This window comes from Nomia melanderi, chromosome 9 (genome assembly GCF_051020985.1).
Source record: "Nomia melanderi isolate GNS246 chromosome 9, iyNomMela1, whole genome shotgun sequence".
Lineage (NCBI taxonomy): Eukaryota > Metazoa > Arthropoda > Insecta > Hymenoptera > Halictidae > Nomia > Nomia melanderi.
In genome coordinates, this window is record NC_135007.1 from 5,647,004 (window position 1) to 5,666,987 (window position 19,984).

The following is a 19,984-nucleotide window of genomic DNA, read 5'->3' on the forward strand; positions in this document are numbered from 1 at the left end:
TATTGCCGTAGAAAATTTTGCAAACTTCCAATAATAGCGAATGTAATTTAAATATTTAACTTAAATGAGATACCGTATATGAAGATTACAATTGAGTTACAACACGACACAATAAATTTAAATATCGAAATTATACAAATGATAAATAATAAAACAAAATGGAAATATTATTGAGTGTTATTTACACGCAAACAACATTTACGTACCCTTAACCCTCGATTTATGCGAAAATCTGTTCCGCTTGGATTTGTTTTGCGAGAATGAAAATCACATAGAGTCTGTCGGTACAAAAGAAAACAAAATATTGAAAGAAAAGCTGGTATAAGTTTTAGAGACACATATTTATTTCACATAGCCTAACAAACAAAATAATAATAATGACATTTCAGAAAATAAAAGTACATTTTATTCGGTGTTACTAAATTCAGATCACGCATACAAACTACCGCGTAAATAGTGTTACAATTTACCGCATAAAAAGATCCGTGTATATCGAGGGTTAAGTGTATATTAAATTTATTGGTTAATTAAGTAGAAACAAATGTAACTCAGATATAGAAATGAAAAATATATAAACAAATATATAAACATACCAATTACACGAACACTGATTGACCCATTCATTTTCCACCAATCTAAAATAATTTCACCAAATTTACTATACTGTTTGTAAATACACCAGTTTCTTGAATCTCTGAAGAGTGATTTTTTTGTTAATCTTTCGTTCTCCGTACTCCGTTTAGTTTTATTAGCCGCATTACACGCTGCTCTCCTTTCCTTGGGCGACAGTGAATTTTTTTTCCGGCGTAGCGTTGAGCCAGAAAGTTCCCCGGGGCTACATGAAAATTATAACTTTTGCTTAACCGGACAGCTATCTCGTGTAATTAAGTTGACCAACATTGTCGACTTATTCTTCATTTCCAGTCGAAAATTGAAAACGCAAGTTACACAGTTGTCGGTGAAGAGTTAGAAACGGAAACCGGAGTTTCCCGCGGAGTAACAAAGCGTAGAACGGCTACGAGCTGTCGCAACTTTGTCGCGTTGCCTCGGACTTCGGCTAATTAAAAGCATGCTCCAATTAGTCCGAGATAACAGGCGTGTGTTCACGATGCGACGGCTATGACAAGTTTCGCTCAGCCACGAGATTTCTGATAGCGCCGCGCGTCCCTTTGCGTCCGCGTGTGTTTTCCAATCTCGCCGTGCCCGACTATAAACGATCCGGTTAACTAAATTGCGGGTAATCCTTGGTTGATTTTTCTTCATTTTTTAATTCTTTTTTTAAGGGAATTCGCCTGCAACTCGATTTCGAGTTTGTGTCGATCCACTAGAAACACGAATTGAACGATTTCATGTAATAAGGATTTTATGAGGAATTATAAATTACCGAACAGTAGAAACAATATGAAAAATGTTTTTACGATATCTTTTGGATTTTTTCTAGATAAATGAAAAAGATGTCACTGTGTTGTTTTTTACGTTTCATTAATTTGGAAAGTTGAAACATCAATTTAATACTTTGTTAAGGTAAAATCTATAGAAATGTTTTAAAATGTGTGAAGTTAAAATAGAAATATATTTTTTGATAAAAGTTAAATATTACTTTTGTTGGCATACCATTCATCTTCGGTTATTTTATGAAAAGTAACTGAATTAATAGTCTTATATGAGAAATATGTATCTCAATTTGTGCGGGATGAGATCGTGCTTGCCAGACTAATTTCCTCCATTTTCCTCCTCGCAGTTCACTCCTAATTGACTTGAGAGAGAAGTGCCTACACTTAGGCAGCCCTTTCGATCACCTAAACAGGTATGCTCCTCTAAGTTCCCTCTAAACGTTAATGGGCCCTCTAACACCCTAATGTAACGTAAAATCATCCTACTTGAACATTTTCGACTGAACTATCAGAGAATTCCCCGGTTTGTTATATCGTGGGTATGATGGAAATATCAAAATTTCCTCGAAATATGTTATAGGTAAAACTTCCATGTTCATAGTAAAAATAAGAAAAAGAAAATTGAAACGATATTATTAAAATGAGAACAAGGAAAAGCGATTTTTGTGACGAAATTTGTGGTAAGACGAAAGGAATACACATAAAATAAACTATTATATTTTTTTCTGAAAAATTATAATGATTATGAAATTATGACTTTCATAAACTTTCATTTAGGTTGAATCCTGAAGAAAGCGTAGTTTGAATACACTGTAGGTTTGTCGATTTTACTTGCACCTTTGTATGTTCGACAGGACCAAAAAGAAATAAAATTTCGAGAAAAACGCGTTTAAAGTTGGGAAAGATTTTGAAGTGAAATTACTAACACATGCCTTGCTTAAAAACTTCCGGAAACGTAGTAGGATATCTTCAGAACTGCATTAGCATTGCCTTGCTCTTGTTCAACAATTCTTTCCCGATTTTCGTTCTCTTTGAATCAATTTTCTTAGAAACTTTTTTCTTTTAAGAAGTTCTTCCTGGTCGAAATCCATGTAAAGTAGCAAACTTATTTCTTGCACGATACCTAGACAGGGAATCCATTATCCTCTACTTTTGGATTTCAGTACGTAAGAAACCGATATTACAAGTTACTAGCATGTATCTCGATCTTTTCTGTTGTTGAAACCGTAATTTTATAAATTTTAATATAAACCATGCAACATTTTACTTAGGAAGGCTACCATTTCCAATAAAAACTAAGAAAATCAGTTTTTCTTATACGGCCCCTTTAATCTGCTTTATCTGACTTAAGAATCTTTTTTTGCATATATCTGCATAAGCTAGTTAATTGGTAATAATTTCTAATTGTAGGGAAATGTTACATTGAGATAAAAACTATTTTTTAAAAAGTATTTTTAAAAGCAATATGAAATGTTCATCGCGAATTTAACTGCATATTATTAGGAGGAAGGTAACGAATTACAAGAACCAAACGAAAATCACGAATAAATATGAAATACGTACTATACCTAAATCTCAGGAAGAACAAAACACATATTATATGCATTTCGTGAACATAATTTATAAATCAACGCTCTGCGCCATTAAAATAAATCTTCATCAATCAATACACGTTTACCAGCGAGCGCAGCGGAAAAACGTCCATAAAAACAAACTTCATTTATCATTTAATCGCGCTGATAACCACAGCTGCAATTTCCCATCGACCCGCCTTCGGCTTGTCAAGTCGGAGACTAGTAAAATCGAGGAAATTTCGCCGACGCATCATTTTCAACCGCGAAACCGTGCAATAATGCGCCGCCGAGCGCAACGCACGGAAATACTGTTACTGTTGATTATTTTCGGCGATAATAACTTTTTGACGGCTCGGCTCTGTACGCTTCTATCGAATTTCCTAGCAGTTTCATGGGGAACCACGAACTTGGCGAGGTGAAATAATTCACCATCTACCTGTGAGCCACGTGATTCAGCTTAACGCCGAACGGAAGAAAGCTGCCGACGAATTTCGGTACGATACGTAATGAACCCTATGGACGTGTGTGCTTTGTTTTTTTGTCGAATGTAACTCGAGATCAGATTTATTCTAAGTGTGTGTAAAAGGCTTCTCTGTCGAGACATTTTAATTGTATTATGTTATTATACTGTACATCTTACAGCTTTGGATTATAATTTTTATTATAAGGATTTTGTATTAATTTTTGTACAAAAATTGGTATAGAATCATACATCGAATAATGCATGAAGAATCTCAGAAGAGAAAATTGAGGTTAGTAATCTTATATTCTAAGAAATCTTTTCCAACGATTCCAGCCAACGTATTATATATAGAACTGGCTGCTTAAGCCCATTGTGGTTTTAATCCATTTAACTGGCCTATTCTTTTGAAACTACTCTATACAAATATCAAATTTCATAGTCAAATATTTACTGCGTTTATAATCGAAACGGGTTATGAAAAATTCACAACTTGATTATTAATGATTAAATTTAAAACTTTTTCAATATACAGCGCTTTGGGAAGGTCTATTGACAAACTTCACTTGCAACCGTGCATTTAAAGTTTAAACATACATAGTTAGTGAATAAGTACTTATTAATCACAAATGTCAGAAAATCTTTTTTACCCTCTAATTTAAATTATAAATCTTAAAAGAGTAAATAATCGTTGTCTGAAACTCGACGCAATCTAGATGTAATAAAATTAGAATATAAACTCCACCAACAGAAATGTAACGATTTAAAAATCTAGACAAGATCAATTCGAAACAACTCGCAAACAATTGGTTCGTTCTGAAATCTAAAGTTCCAATTGAATAGCTTAATTATTCAAATAACAAAAGATTGATACATGTTTTTCTTTTTTTTTTTAATGTATAACATTTCTTTGCATAAATCAGTTCTGTACAAGAAATGTTTTTTAAAGTTTAAAAAAGTGTCGCCCGCAGAAGGTTAAGCATAAACCAATTAAAAATTATAGCTGGAATTTAATAGTATGAATGTATGAATGTGTAAAAGATTATGAGTATGAAAGGTTAGGGTAGTTTCAAAAGACATGTATATGTCAGATATATATACCAAGTCTTTTTCTTAGCAAAAAGATAACTGAAAAGTAATATATACATATATAAATATATAATATAAAATATAACATATAATATATAATGTTCGTGCACGCTGTCCAGGCAGTAATAGTGGACGTGGCGTAATACTTTCACACGCCGAATTAACCTTGTGTGAAATAGTTGTTATGATAAAAAAAGGCTTCTCCTTTTCTCGTTCGAAAGTGGACTGTATTTGTTGAATATTGAGTGAAAGGAATATGTATGTGTATACAAAGTTAAAGTGTGTGTGTTGTCCAGTGAGTACAGCGTGATTAGTAATGAACTTGTTTTTATATGTCTGTCTCTCAATGTCTCTCTATATATATAAAAATACTGATATAGGGCGGTGTCCTTAGTGGCAAATCAGGAGGCTAAAACGCTCGGGGTGTTGCAAATTACAGTTTTTTAACCTACTCCCACATTACTTGTAGTGGAGGTAGGGGGTACGTCGTCCCTTCTGACCTGCAAAGGTACCGGTGGCTGTGCGCTCGGGGTTTAAGTGGTTGAGCTACCGTTTTTTAATGATATGTTAGCTTCGACAGCTGGTCATTTATGACATCGGATGTAAAAATTGCAGCTAGCAATAAAATGGTTCCAAAACTTACTTATTACTGTGTTTGAACATGAGCGATTATAATTGGTCATGCCATAAATCTTTACGCACCGATAGCTGTGTCTCAACCAAATAAACCGTGCCGGAACATATAATATAAAAAAATATAGACGGATTTTTTTATATTATTTTTCAGTTTCGTTACTAAAAGAAGGACTTGGTGTACGTATTCTACATATACGTGTCTTCTAAAACTATCCTAATCTCTCATATCCATAACCTTCCACACATGCATACATTAAAAAATATTTTAGAAATATTATAGAAATATCTTTGAGTTATCGAGAAATTGACTGCATATCGATTCACATCAAGAGTTAAGAAAGTCGCTAAGGCATTTGCATATCTGCAACCTCTCGCAGCTCCATCGCCACAACGTCGGAACGTTTTTAAAACGTCGGATCAACTTTCCCGCGAAATTCACGGGACGCTGCGCCGCCTCGCGATATAGCTCAGTCCCGTAATTCGCTGGGCGACGCTAATTATCACGAAGCTCCCTGGGCGACGGGATGATAATTAGACACGCTCTCCTGGAAAACTTCCGCAGTTCGGCCGAACATCCCCCGAAGTCGATTAAGAAATTCAGTGCGAGCGTGTTGGCTTTCGGCAGAAAGCACCGGAATGTCCCCAAGGTTTGAGCGTCGCTTCGATGTTTCCTCTATGTGTTTACCCGTGACAAACATGCGCTCCGGAAACGTCTGAATGCGAAATCGGCGTAGAAGAAGCGGACGAGAAAAGAAACTCGCTGCCTTTAGGAAAGCTTCGACAACGAAAACTGCATTAACCCCTTGTCATGGTATATCCAGGCAGACTGAACGCGTAATCCTTTGAAAACGAATATTTTTTAAACTTCTAAGTTTTTCTTTTTATATTTCTAAAAAGTTTTTGATTTCTTTTAACTTCTAAAAATTCTCATTAACATTAAACCCACCGTGATCGACCGGCTTTTGATCATATAACCAGTTTTAAAATTTAATTTAAAATTCTGTATTTTCTTTCGACTATTTAACTTAATATCAATTACATTGTCCGCTTAACACTGAAACTACTGAGTAGTTAAATTAAATTTTTGAAATTCCTGTGTAGAAACTTCAAGAGTTCATCTGTTGAGACTTTAATTGATTTGTAATTCATTTCGCGTATTGCTAAATCAGTTTCTTTAGTAATTTCTTGAAGAAACATCTGTTGTTTTCTTAATAATTGCAAAATGAAGAAATCAGGAAAGGGTCATTGTTAGTGTTAAGAAACTAAATTATGTATCGAAATTTTAAGTTCTAGAAAATAACAGAACATATCAATCTGTCATTACTTTGAATAATTGAATTATTTATTAACAGCTCCCGATTTTATATATCCAAGCTTGAAGTAACCATTACAATGTTGTGCAATTAATACGGTTTATTTTTATTCTAGTAATTAGTGTTCCACTAATTTCTGTTATTATTATTCGTAATATTGCAATGTTATGTATGTAATCTTATATATAAATACAATATAATTTTAGTATTTGATAAATGGTCCCAAATGAATTAGTAAAATGCCATACAGTTGAATTAAATTAAAATACAGTTGAATTAAATAAATGTGATGGTAGTCCCAGAATGAAAAATCGGGAAAACTTTGGATCGCAAAGAGTTTATTTCCGATGTAAATTAATTCGACCCGGCGATCCTTTTATTTTTTCAATTCATGTTATTGTTCGTTGCCGGGACGATTTATCAAGGGAGCAGCTTCATCGAATTATTTGTTCATTGTCATTCGTCTGTGACCAAATTATTAATTATTCTATGGGAATCGTATTGGCAATGGGGTTCATTAACACGGCGATAACATTGCCGTTGGGAATTACGAAAATATGGGGAGCCAGGGAAAAATAGCATACGGGGACGAGATATACATATTGCAGTCTGATTAAATGCAATTCCACGGATCGGTCACGTTTCCATTCCGCATGAGGAAATATTATCGCTAATTGGATGATCCCCTATTTTCGTGTTGCATGCCTGCTAATATTATTTTAGTAAGTGCATAATATATTTTTATTCCTTACATTCCAGTTCATTTAAAAACATCTTATCCGTATTAATCACTAGGTGTGCTAGATTGTAAAGTTTGAATAAAATACTTTTTTTTTGCTATTTATGATAAAATCTACTCTTATATTCATTATATATAGACTATACATTAAATAATAAATATACAGAGGGGATATAAAAGGAAATTTAATAACAAAGTACAAGCATGTGCATCGCAATCAGATTACTATTAATCAGATTACACGTCCAAACTAATTCGTCAGTAGTTAGTGAATTTAGAATCAAAGCACTAAAAGCAATTACAGCATCTAATTAAAAAGTTAATTTGATTAATTATATATTTTCCAGAAGTAATGCGTCTTAGTTGTCACTATGTAGTATAAACCTGGTGATCTCAAGAATTTTTAGAAACATGGTTTTATGCTCGGATAAATATCTGTAAACTTTAAAATACCATATCTTTTAATTCTAACACTATTGTCTTGGTATGATGAATTGTTTTCTCGATCTGTTGCACAGTTACATTTATAATTTATAATATTCATCTTTTCTTCTTACAAATTCCATCGTATCAATACAAACAACTCACAATTTTTTATTTTACTTTCCGGTAACTCACCCTGCGAATTTGATATTTTCGTTTCAGCCCCAAGAACACGACAAATGAGGTGTTACTTTTAACACTACAATAGTCCCCTTTTTAATTATTAATCTAGAGGAAAGTAATCACGGAATTTCAATAAAACCCGATAATGAATATGTAAATTAATATTGACGGTACTGTGTGTTCCATCGCAATCCGTTTATGCAATACGTGATAAAATTAAGAGGATTCTCCGAATTGGAAATCCGCCGGCAGAAAGTGTATCCAATTTTGCGTAGAAGCAAGAGAAGGGTATGAAGCGCATTCCCATCCTAGCAACGGCGATGTCATGCTTTCAAGCTCGTCCCCGGCGAAACTGAAAGCTGACGAAGCCTAGATTATTTTCATAACGCGGCAAGAAGCGCAAGCTACGTTTATAACGCTCTGACGACACTCGGAAAGTGAAGACCGAAATTAATTCTCGTCCCAGTTGAATCGAATCTCTTCCCCTTTCACTGAATATTTTATTATCCTGGCGACCATGGTCTATAGTTACTTCTTTCTTTTATTTCCTTGTATTTATTTCTATATTGAATATATTCTCCTGACTACCAGACACATTTTTTTAAATTCTGAGCATTATTCATAATTATGAGGCTAATGAAATTTTCATACATATTCGAGAAATGTCAGACAATTTTAAACAAAGATACATGATTATAAACAAAACTTTTTACTTCGACCAATTTTTATGTAAATTTCATAAAATTTTTACACAATACTGAAAATATGTTAGACTTCCTTTATTACTAATAAAATCAAAAGAAACTTTTCCCTAGTGCACGAATCAGCGATATATCGCTGCTTGCCGCTCAAAGGGTTACGAAGAGGTGAAAAAAGTAATCAAATAAAAGTTTCGTAGAAAATCTAAATTATCCTTATGTCATATATTTATAACAAGAGTTATGTCATATTTATGTAATATTATTATCGTTGCTTACGTAATAAATTTATGACATGATATTCTGATATTCTGAATATATCAACTTCTTTATTTTCGTTTCAAGTACTACTGCCTTCTGTAAGTTACAATAAAAGTATATACGTAATATTTTCAGCTGATCGAAGAGATTCTACGTTGCCTGCAACAGACATAACGATTTATAGCATAGTTATTGTTCCTTGCTTGAAAACTTCTTTCAGTTCGATCGCTGAAGATGTGTACTTCGAAACTCTCTTTTGCTCTGTTTCTTCAATGTTCATATTATTATTGTTAATAAATTTTAAAGATTCTTATAACAACACTTCACAGCAACAATTAATTAGAAAATATAATCATTAAATTAAATATCAAAGATACATAAGAATATCGAAGATAAATTATCACCAGTAGTTAATGAAACAATTAAGTTAGTTCAACAAGCTTGACAGGATCCGTAATGAGCTTAATACTTCATTGATATTTTAGAAATTAAATCAGATTAAGCCTAACATCCGGTTAAGCTAAAATATTTACCAGTACCTCCATTATTATACACGCATGAACTATTATACATTATGCGCCCAAAGTTTTCAATGAATTTCAAACTGAAACAAAAAGTATAATTAAAAAAAAGCATTCTTTCTGATCAAATCGACTCAAACCACGGGGCTTAAATTCATGGCTCTCGTCCCCGAATTTTCAAGCGGTTTTCTGCGAGGAATGTTTTATATTTTTCCTGTAACGGTCAGTGCCGAGCCGTCCGCAGGAAGTGATTTCAACTTGCCGCATAATTTATGCTTTTCCCTGGACAGTCGTTTGGTAAAAGTGGCAAGCCACGCAAATATTTAATAACCGAGTTAGAGGAGAGCGTGACCGTGCTTTTTGTTTCTATTTCGTTTTTCCTCTTTCGTTCCAGGCGGAACCGGCGCTGATGTACGACAGTGTGCAGGTGTTTGCCGTGGGATTAAGGACCCTGGAACAGTCGCACGCGTTAAGGCCCGCGAACATCTCCTGTGAGCTCGAGCACCCTTGGGACGGCGGGCTGTCTCTCATCAACTACATAAACTCGGTGAGTCTGTACGCGAGACCTTGTACACCGGTAGTTGTTTAAAAAATCGCAGCAAATGGGAATCTTCCATAAGACTCTCGGATTATTCTCCTAACACTTCTACATGATGAAACTTGTCTTGGGACATGTGAAACAAATGATGGATTTCAGTTTTTCTCACTTCTTATATGATATTCTACGAAAATTTTAACTTAAAATTGTTTTCAAAGTTTAGTCGCCTACTCTGAATTCACTTTTAGAATTTTCCAATAACGATCATAAAATTAACAATAGGAAATGTTCAAAATTCAATTCAGGGAAAATGATTAAACTGAGAAAATAATTTTAACCTAAAATTTCAAGAGGTGTCTTTTGACACCTTCGGTAGAAATAGTATTAAATGATTCCAAAAATTAATAATTAATAAATAATAACAAATTAATTATAATATTAATTAATAATTAATTAATAATAATAAAAACATGTGGTCAACAATGGTTTACAGACATCTTTGTTCAGAGATGAAGGATCAGGGATCGATTGCTTCAGTCCCAAACTGCTCCCGAATACCTGGGACTTTTTAACTCCTAGCCATACAATGACGAGCAGGACTCGCAATGAAAATTTTTTAATTAATTGAATTAAAATCACTGTTGTCCAGTGTCCACGATTAAGTGTTAATCAATATTTCGTTAGATAATAATAAATATATGAAGTGTAAAACCTTTCGAATGCAAAGAATTAATAGTGGAAGGATATATGCCCAATAAAATTCGCTCAGTATGAAGTTTGTGCTATATTATTGGACTGGAGTAGTAATGTCTACACCACGCATCACGTAACAAGCAATCATACAACAGTTTCAATATTATTCTATTTATTATATTATTCAATACGAGTATACGGTAGAACACTTTCGCGGGGTTCATGGAATATTGATACAACGTATACATTTGGTATATTTAACTATTTTAATTGTCTTGTAATTGCTCGGAAATATTCAATTACTTTAACTGCTGCGTTGCACGACCTAAGAAAATTTTTAAAAAATATTCGATGAAGTTGTTTTAAATAAAACTTTGCCTTTAAGAAAATCAATTATATTAGTTACGCAGCATACTACGTGCTAATCAACTTTGGATCGAGCTTAAAAATCAAAGACTAATTTTAGATGAAACAGACTCCTAATTTTCTATGAAACTCTGCATACGTATTTGTTTATAAATAAAAAATATCAACCAAAGAACTTTTGAAAGAAAGACTTTTGAAAACAGTAGTGGCTGTAATACAGTATTGAATATTCTTTGAAATCTGAAGATGTATATTTTTATGGGGTTTATTGCATTATTAAAAATATTGTTGATTTCTATCGGGCAAGAAATTCATCGATTAAGCGCAATATAATATATTGGATATATATAAATTACTGAGAAACTTCACAACCATGTTCTTATTCTATACAAGATTCTTCCCTTGAATACATTCGCGATTAAGGTAGGTATGGAAATTCTTCCGTAATATATTCAGAAATACTTGAATAGAAACAGGACTACCTCCTGCGAGCGGAATTTGACGCAAGGTAGAATATCCTTTCGCATACTGGGAATAACGCTACACGAAGAATCGAGGGAAGTGGAACTACTGAACGAAAGGTCTTATCTTTCTTGTTCGCGCTAATCCACTTTCTTGCGGTTCAACGATAAATTCCGGAGAGCAAAACATTCAGCTGACTGCCGGGAATGGCCACATTTCTAAGTTCTTTCAAATTCCGCTGCTTCAATGACTGAAAAAATCACAATTTACGATACATTTGCTAATAAGGGAACAAAGAACAAGAATCGATAAATCGATATCAGTGAATAATCTGTGGCATCTTATAGTAGGAGCATTTATGTACAGATAAGGAAATAAACATTTTATACGCTATTTCTCGGTTCCAATGCTGAAAGCCACTACAAAATTCAAAATTAATCCTTCTATTAAATTTATTTATAATATAGGAAACAGATTGTATGTAGATACAAGAATATTACACTTACTTTTCAAGAATTGTATTTGCACCTTAAGTATCTTAATTATATTTAATTTTCAATTATAACAATTTTAATTACCTTCTTATGGATATGAGAATGCAGAAACAAACTCTAGATGTTGATATATACTTCGTATACCTATTTCATACATTTATCAATACGCTATGTAATAAATTTGATTTCGTGAATGAGTCTTCGCCATGTCTTAAAATTCTTTACTCAATAATCTCTAGCACTATAATATATTGGGCCCTCCCATAAATAATGCATTGTTATATATTTCTTTTACCATATCCCACTTTACGGCCTAGACATGTTCCGGAAAAGTTGGCCGTAAAGCGAAAAAGCGTATAACGAATCACTTATTTCGATACAAACCCATAGAAATTCGATTAGATCTGTTTCAATTTTTTATAAAATAATATGGCTTTTAGTTTATAAATCATTTTATTCTTTTTATTGCCTATAAAAATACTTATATAAAAATAAAATTACAAGACGATGTAATAATAAACGTAAATTCAAAAAATAAACATATAAATTAAAAAACAAAAGAAATCATATGCATATATGTATACATATAATAAAAAACATAAAAGAAAATGTTTAAAAACTGTTTTAGGGTAATGACGAATATTAACATAAAGAATCAGTAAGCTATACTATACTGCCATCATCATTTTCCGCTGTTGTGGATTGACCCAGTATAAAATATTGGTCCAACGTTGTAATTAAAATTAAAATTAATTTAGAAGCTTATTAAATTAATTGATTGTTTAAAACTAAACAGAAGGTCGCTAACAGTACAGCATATTTTCTGGTCGTATAATGCAGCATTGTGGACCGTAAATCGAAAAAGTGCCATAATTAAAAAAGACCGTTATAGCGAAATGTCGTATAAAGAGCGGCCGTATAGCGAGATATAGGTGTATTTCTAAAACTAAAGATAAAACAAAACTGTTTCTAATCTAAAACTTATTCTTCTTCATCATCTATAAATTGTCTATCTATACGTTATAGTTAGTTCGAAAAAACTTTTCTTTACCTTCATCTTTAAGAATAAAGGACATATAAGAAACCGCGTTATGTATGGGATGACCCAATATTATAATTTATTTAGCAATATCGATCTACCAATTCACAGGTTACCCTTATAAAACGAAAATACGACTTCTCATACTATTTATACTATTATTACGACTTTTACGCGATATTGAATTCCATTTCCTCCGAATGTACACCGACTAAATAATTCCATTCCCCTGAATATGCCAGTTCGTTTATTAATAGGTTCGACAGACAGAAAATAAAAAACAGAACAACTCAAGTAAATACGTGATTCGGAGAGTTAAACGTTATTGAAATATGTCGTTGCTCGGGTTGTAATTAAAAACCGTGTCAATAAACACATTACCTCCGACAAGCTTGCGTGCATATCGATCGGAATTAACGGGCTAGGGAGCCCGATCCAGGCCGGTTTAATGAAAGCCCGAGGTCCGCTCGATTTCGTTAATGAACCATCTCGTTAAAATCGGAAATGACTAAATCAAACAGCTATAATTGCGAGTGTGCGCCTAATTGTAGGAGTCTCGTCGCTAACGGAATAATCGTATAGCCCAATAACAGTGCTAATAACGAACGTCATATAATTGATTTTGTTTTTCATGCTCCGTCCGCGATCTGGAATTGTCGGCTTATCCGTGGCCCGATAATAATCGGTTAAAAAACCCCGATCTGTGGCCACCCTTTCAAACCTGCGCGTATCGGGGCATATAATGCTGCAACGTTCCCCAGTTTTGTGCACGGCCGGCTGAAAGTCGGCTTCTATAAATTTCCATCAACATTTTATAATTGGGCATACGCCGCGCGCGCAATCCTCGATTGTCAACGGAGCTCGGACAAATTGTTTAATAAAATAATGCGTAACGGCCGACCTGCCATTGCCACTGACCACAAATCCTTCTGCGTTCCCCGTACGCTGGTTTTTATACGCTCAGCGAACGTACTCTCTTGTCCAATTCAAATGTCTCCCTTCGGAAAGATAATAGTAACTGTCCTTGTTGCTGAAATTAAAGTTATGCGAGCAATTTTTCGTTTTTCTATTTTAACAGCGAGCTGTGGCTGTTGGGCTTGAATTGAGATTTAGTGGTTCTATTGTTGAGACGGGGTCCATTGAACGATGCAAAATATTGTTAGTAACGTTAACAGTAACGTTAGCTACGTAGTTACGACACTGTGGCGATTCTTTAAAAGTAATGATAGTGCTTGGGATTGCATGCATAGTAAGAGAGACATTTGAATGGAGAAAATGTGGATATTTATATATACAGCTATAGAGAAATGATGTGATTGAAACTCTCAGTCTGTATTTATTTTTATTTTAAGATAAATTCACGTTTGGTCTAATCACAGTATCAATATTGATTTAAAAATATATTCTAAGTTAATGTCTTTCAAACGTAAAAGGTTCAATAGTTTTTATAAACACACTACAAGGATTAATACATTGAAAATTATATTGTACCATATAAAAAATATAGACAACCTTGAAATTTGAAGGGTATGACTTTAAAATAATTTTAATCGTTATAATATTTATCCCTTCAACCCGAATAATGTTTTCTTTTGACTCTTTCTTCATTCTTAAACGTAAATAAAATGTGTAATATACTTAAATTAGACGGTACAGTTTCAATAATCATATTCGTTAAATATAAACACTATATTTACACTATTGTTAGAAAATGAAGTTACACATTTCATTAAAATTCAACTACAATTCAAAGTAAATCGAAAATACTTTCCACTTCCTTATTTCGTGCACCGAAAGTGGTGTTTCGTCGTGGTGGCGGGATTATCTGTCAGCCATTTAATTATACCGCTCGTAACATTCTATATCGCTTATTAATACCGAATTAGAAACTTCTTGCAATTACACCGAAGGCGGCGCTCGATAATTTCCACGGTAAACCAGCCAAGTTCGTTCGTAATCCGAACGGTCTCCGATGGGACCTGTGTCCGAAGATGTTCACGAGCGTTCCCCCAAGAGGACACTTATGGTCCACCATTAATTTAATAACGGGATGGCTAAATTCCAATATCGGTGGTTCCCTAATAGTCTCCAGATATTTTCCCCGTCCCCGCTTCCGCCGGATTCCAGGATGACAAAGTGCATACTTCCAGCTTGTCGGTGGATAGCGGAATTCGATTTGCGTGTTACACGCCATTTCAGCACCGAGAATAACGAGTACGCTGGATAAATTGAATTGCAACTCAGTCTCGTAACACGTCCCCTTTGTGACAAACAATCAGCAAACAGCGGGATTTTATGCATTTGTAACGAATAAAAATCTTTAAAATATTATCAGATAAAATTTTATTGGCGTTTGATATAGCCATACTCTACTTTGAAATTGCTGAATTCGATGAAATGGAGAAAATTCCTTTTTGTTTCATTACGGTTGAATGATTTTGCTAAAACAGATGTATTGCATAAATCGACGCTGTTTAATAATTATATACATAATACGGATATTCTAATATTTTATTCATTGCATCGAAAGAGTGAAAATAGGTCTCAAAATTGCTGACGAGAAAAATATTTGATATTCAAGTATGAAATAAAAATAAATGCTCACTTTGAACATTAAACTTCTCTTTACCTCTTAAGAAAAAGGGTAAACCGAGTTTTTTTGAAAATTTACCAGGCACGTGTTTCTTCTTGCTTTTTAAACTCTCCTTTTAGATCTTCACTAAATTTTCTTGATCTCACTTTTTCTATGTAAAAACAAGAATGGAACGAAAAATTCTGTCTCTGCTTAGATAAAAATATGTAAATTGCATTTAAATAAGAAAATATGAACATGTGTCTCGTTCCTTTAGTTATGATTCTATCTTGTGTGGATAAGAAAATGTTTATACTTATTATCTCCTGTAGTTTATTTTTCTTTGATTTCGTATTATACAATCTGAAAACACATTAATGATAAATTAAAAGTACGTTAACGTTAAATGGCCTTTGAACATTATATTTTTATTCAAACTTTAAAATTGGATGCTATATTGTAAAAAAATAACAATGTTTTCGAAGAATTTCACTCAAATTAATATTTAACTAAATGACATTTTTGCTTAGTTACCAGATTGTAACCTTGAGGCATGGTGATTGTCAAATTATATTTCAATTAACGTTCAAATTACTATTTAAATATATGTATATCCCACTTCCCTCAAATGCAAGTATTTTCGCTCTTTATGCATTATTCAAAATTCTATTGAATTTCATGCAATTTCTGTATTCATATTCTCATCGCAATAATTATTTTAAAATTCATTTTACCGGATTTACAACAAAAATAAACGTTTACAACGCATCTCTGTAATTCTAGAAACGACCAGGAAATTCCAAGAACTTGAATACTAGTTTACTGCAATAAATGTTCGTATAATTATCTGTATTTTTATTAAAACAATTATTGCAATTAAACAAAATAAGCATGGTTGATCAAAAGGTATATAAAGAACGAGTCCATACATGACCAAAATTTACCAAACACTACACTAACTTCCCATTTACTTTCATTCCAATTACATTCTGCTTCACTGAATTATATTACATTTATTTACAATTCCACAACTACACCATACGTAATAACAATAAATTTATAACGCTTCTCAACCGTTACAAATACATCTCTAAAAAAACACTAAACAATAAATGAATTAAACAGCACCGAACCAAGCTGCAAAACGAAAAATCGAGAACACTTCAGTCTAGAATATATTATATTCAATAAAATTTCGAAATGAACAAATAGAGAACAATCTTTCCCTAATAAAGACATTACGTAGACGTCGTAAAGCGGGACGTATGATTCTGCTAAATGTATCAGAGATTACACTCGCGGTCCCGGAAGTGTTAACTACTTAGGGGTTGATTTACTAATTTCCCGCAACGGCGAGCGAAGTTGCCATCATGGAAGTGTAACGCGAGGATTACGAGCCACAATCTCGCATCAGAGATTCGTAACAATTTTAAACGTCGTTGATGTTTACGGTTTAACAGCGCTAACGAGGCCGGGCGTTCATAAACCGGAGCCCTTTTTCCCTTCGAATGCGTGCCGCGATAACGGTTCAAGCTGTAAAACTACTTGGCGTGGCTCCAAAACGCGTTTATCGCGGGATTAGCTATTCCCCGTTGTTTGTCCGTACGCTTTTCCGAGCATCTTTCTGGGCCGAATTTTGGCACGCGCGCGCCGCTCAGCCCTGTTTATTCTTTGGCACCAACCGGGGTCACCGCCTTCTTTCCTCGTTTTCAGGAAACGCGCGCATAAGGCTGCGACTCAGTCGGTAGAAACGGGTCGTTACAGTTTTACGGGGAACGTAAATTCGCGATAATTGTCGTCAATTATTTTTGAAGGTTGAGATAAGTGATAATGAGTACCTTATTTGTTTAACCCATAACGGTTGACAATTTTTTTTGTAATAGTCACGTCACCTATAAAAGAATATTAGCTATGTGCAAAGAAAAATATTTGTTGCACTTTCAATGTAATATTATGAAATAGATAATATACTTTAAAATTTAAACTATAGCAAGTATAATAAATGGAAACGGGAGCAATATTTTTTATATTTCAGAATAGAGTTTTTCAACTGTTACGGGTTATTTACTTAAAATGTTATTATTCTGTTATGAACATTGCTTATTGCTATTAGTATAACAAATGACAAGTTCAGAGAACATAAGAAACAGAAAAAAGAATGTTGATGACTCGTTCTACTTAAAGGACTGTGGTTTCACTTTTCTTTAACTTTGTTTACCTTTATGTTCTTCACCTTTTAACTGCTTACGAAGAAATATATCGTGATATTGTGAAAACCACTTTTCTATGCATGACGATAACATTTATCGTGACATTCATCACCACAAAGTGCACTATGAATGTGACAATACATGTCATTATCTTATGGAACTAATTACCTAATGTACATATAACTATTGCAATATCGATGTTAAAGAATTAAGCAATTGATAAGTATCTCATCTTATTCTCAATAGATTACAATTTACAAAGAAACAATTAGTTCTCTTTTTATAAATATTTGTATTTTTAATTCGCACTAAGAATAAGCTAAAAGTATTATAAATGGTAATAAAGTGGCATATCCCATCCTATCGGTGAAGCACTTACAGTTTACTTATAAAACGAGACATCTCGTTCATCAAATGCATTACAGTTTTATAATCCCTTAGCTTGTCCCGTTTTCAAATTACAGCCTTCTTTAAAAATTTGTTGCTTCTTTTAATCCTTTGGTGATTTAGTTTCTTTTCTACGAGGGCCAGGTAAATCGGGCAGGTCTAAAAGGTAGAATAGTTAGCAAGGAAAGACAAAAAGATTAAATATACACGAAAAAACTCCGTCGAAAAGAAAAATGTTATCCGACCGACCCTGCTCGTAAGGGAGATATTTTTTAGTGGCTTTAATCCCTGTTGCTCCTTGATTTAAGAGATTAAGCAGGACGTACGCTTCATTAAAGTGAGCACGTGAACGTATAACTTCTCTCCGGGGCTTAAGGGCGAATTAATTTATACGTATTAATTAAACTGCGGATCCTCGAGTAAAGTTTACTTTCTCTTGGGGTAAGTTTACATAAGCCGGAATCAACGAAATGTTTATTTTACCAATTAAAAGGCTCGTTTACTTATTTGAACTTGCTTGTGTGAGCCTTCGGGAAGCAAGAAGATTTTTCGGATATTTTAACAGTTTAAAAGCTTGATAAATGTTTTTCCATTTTTCTTGTGCTTTTTATCGTTGGTGTACCTGAAATCTTTTAAATGAACGGTCTTAAAAAGAACACGCCTTTTATCATTCTATGTGTATAATGTTTAATTATCATAGAAAGTAATATAAATGACACTGTTACTACATAAATGATAGTTCACTTAACATTGTCATTAATCAATAAAAAGTAAAAAACAAATTTTATGTTCATCCTATATCTTCGTTTTCTTTAAAAGCTTCAAATAAATTCCAAGAATTTAACATCCCATTTCAATTTGCAAGTAACCGATATAATATCTGCATTCACTGAATTTAATAGGAATTCTTCAACACGTGTCCGCTAATAATCAACAGTACATAATAAACAAAATTAACACGTTCACGTTACAACGCCAATAAGAGCTCTCGATCGGTTTTCAATAATAAATAAACACTTGCGATCGTCGGTACGCGTTAATCCGTTGTTACACTGTTACGTGATTCCTACATAAATGCAATACGCCATTTCATACAAATTTACAAAGAAAATGTTGTTATCGTACAGACATAAATTGATCGATCGTCAAGCGAAATAATCGCGGCGCGATCAAATGCCCTCAGTGATCGAAAAGAAATTACGCAAATGGCCTGGCTTTGGCCTAATCGGAAATCGAGGCAATATAAAACGCGCTGGTAACGAAACGCAAGCAAGCAGTATCGATAGGCATTTTTCACAATGAAAAATACTACAACCGGAATCGTTCGCGATCGTTCCCGCCGCGTTGAAAATGTTGGATGATTCACAATGCACTCGGAAAACTGTGACCCATTACTCATTTTGACAGGCTGCACCGTGTGTCATTCGATTTTATCGTCGCAATATCGAGTGCTGTCGTTAATTTAGCGTGCATTCTCGATATGCCCGCGTCCCATTCCTCGCGCTTTTTCTCTGCAACCCAATTATCGCCGTGGTTTCAGAAGCAGACGCATCTAATCTCTTGCACTCCATAAGCAAATGCGTGCAATTCGGGACGCGAGCCGAACCGGCAGCACTGTCTCTGCATAAATCACCGCGATTTCGTGGCAAATTGCGCATCGAGCTGTTTAAAACCGCGCCCTAATACGCTACGAATCCGTTGCGGTGTGTCGAGCAAAATATCGAGGAATAAGGCCTTGGTTAGGCATAACACGATGATGAATGGATTTGTCGATGTCACTTTATCCAGCTTTTAGCTCTGTTCTTAAGAAGGATTCTACTGTCAAAAATCGTGTATTGTCAGATTTTTGTCTCTCGTTTTATATCCCAACATTCAATATTCATCCGATCCTTTGTTAGGGTCTTGTAGGTTAAGGAAGAATGTAACAACTGA

The 19,984-nt window shown here is 33.9% G+C and overlaps 1 protein-coding gene across 10 annotated transcripts in view; it reads left to right on the plus strand.

Moving 5' to 3' along the window:
- The window catches only part of LOC116431258 (glutamate receptor ionotropic, kainate 2), a 206,837-nt gene that overhangs the window by 131,841 nt on the left and 55,012 nt on the right, over positions 1-19,984 (plus strand). For all 10 annotated transcript variants that reach the window (XM_031986396.2, XM_031986397.2, XM_031986398.2 and 7 more), the window contains one exon: positions 9,686-9,838. In XM_031986396.2, coding sequence (XP_031842256.1) covers positions 9,686-9,838 — 153 coding nt within the window. The remainder of the gene's footprint in view (positions 1-9,685; positions 9,839-19,984) is intronic.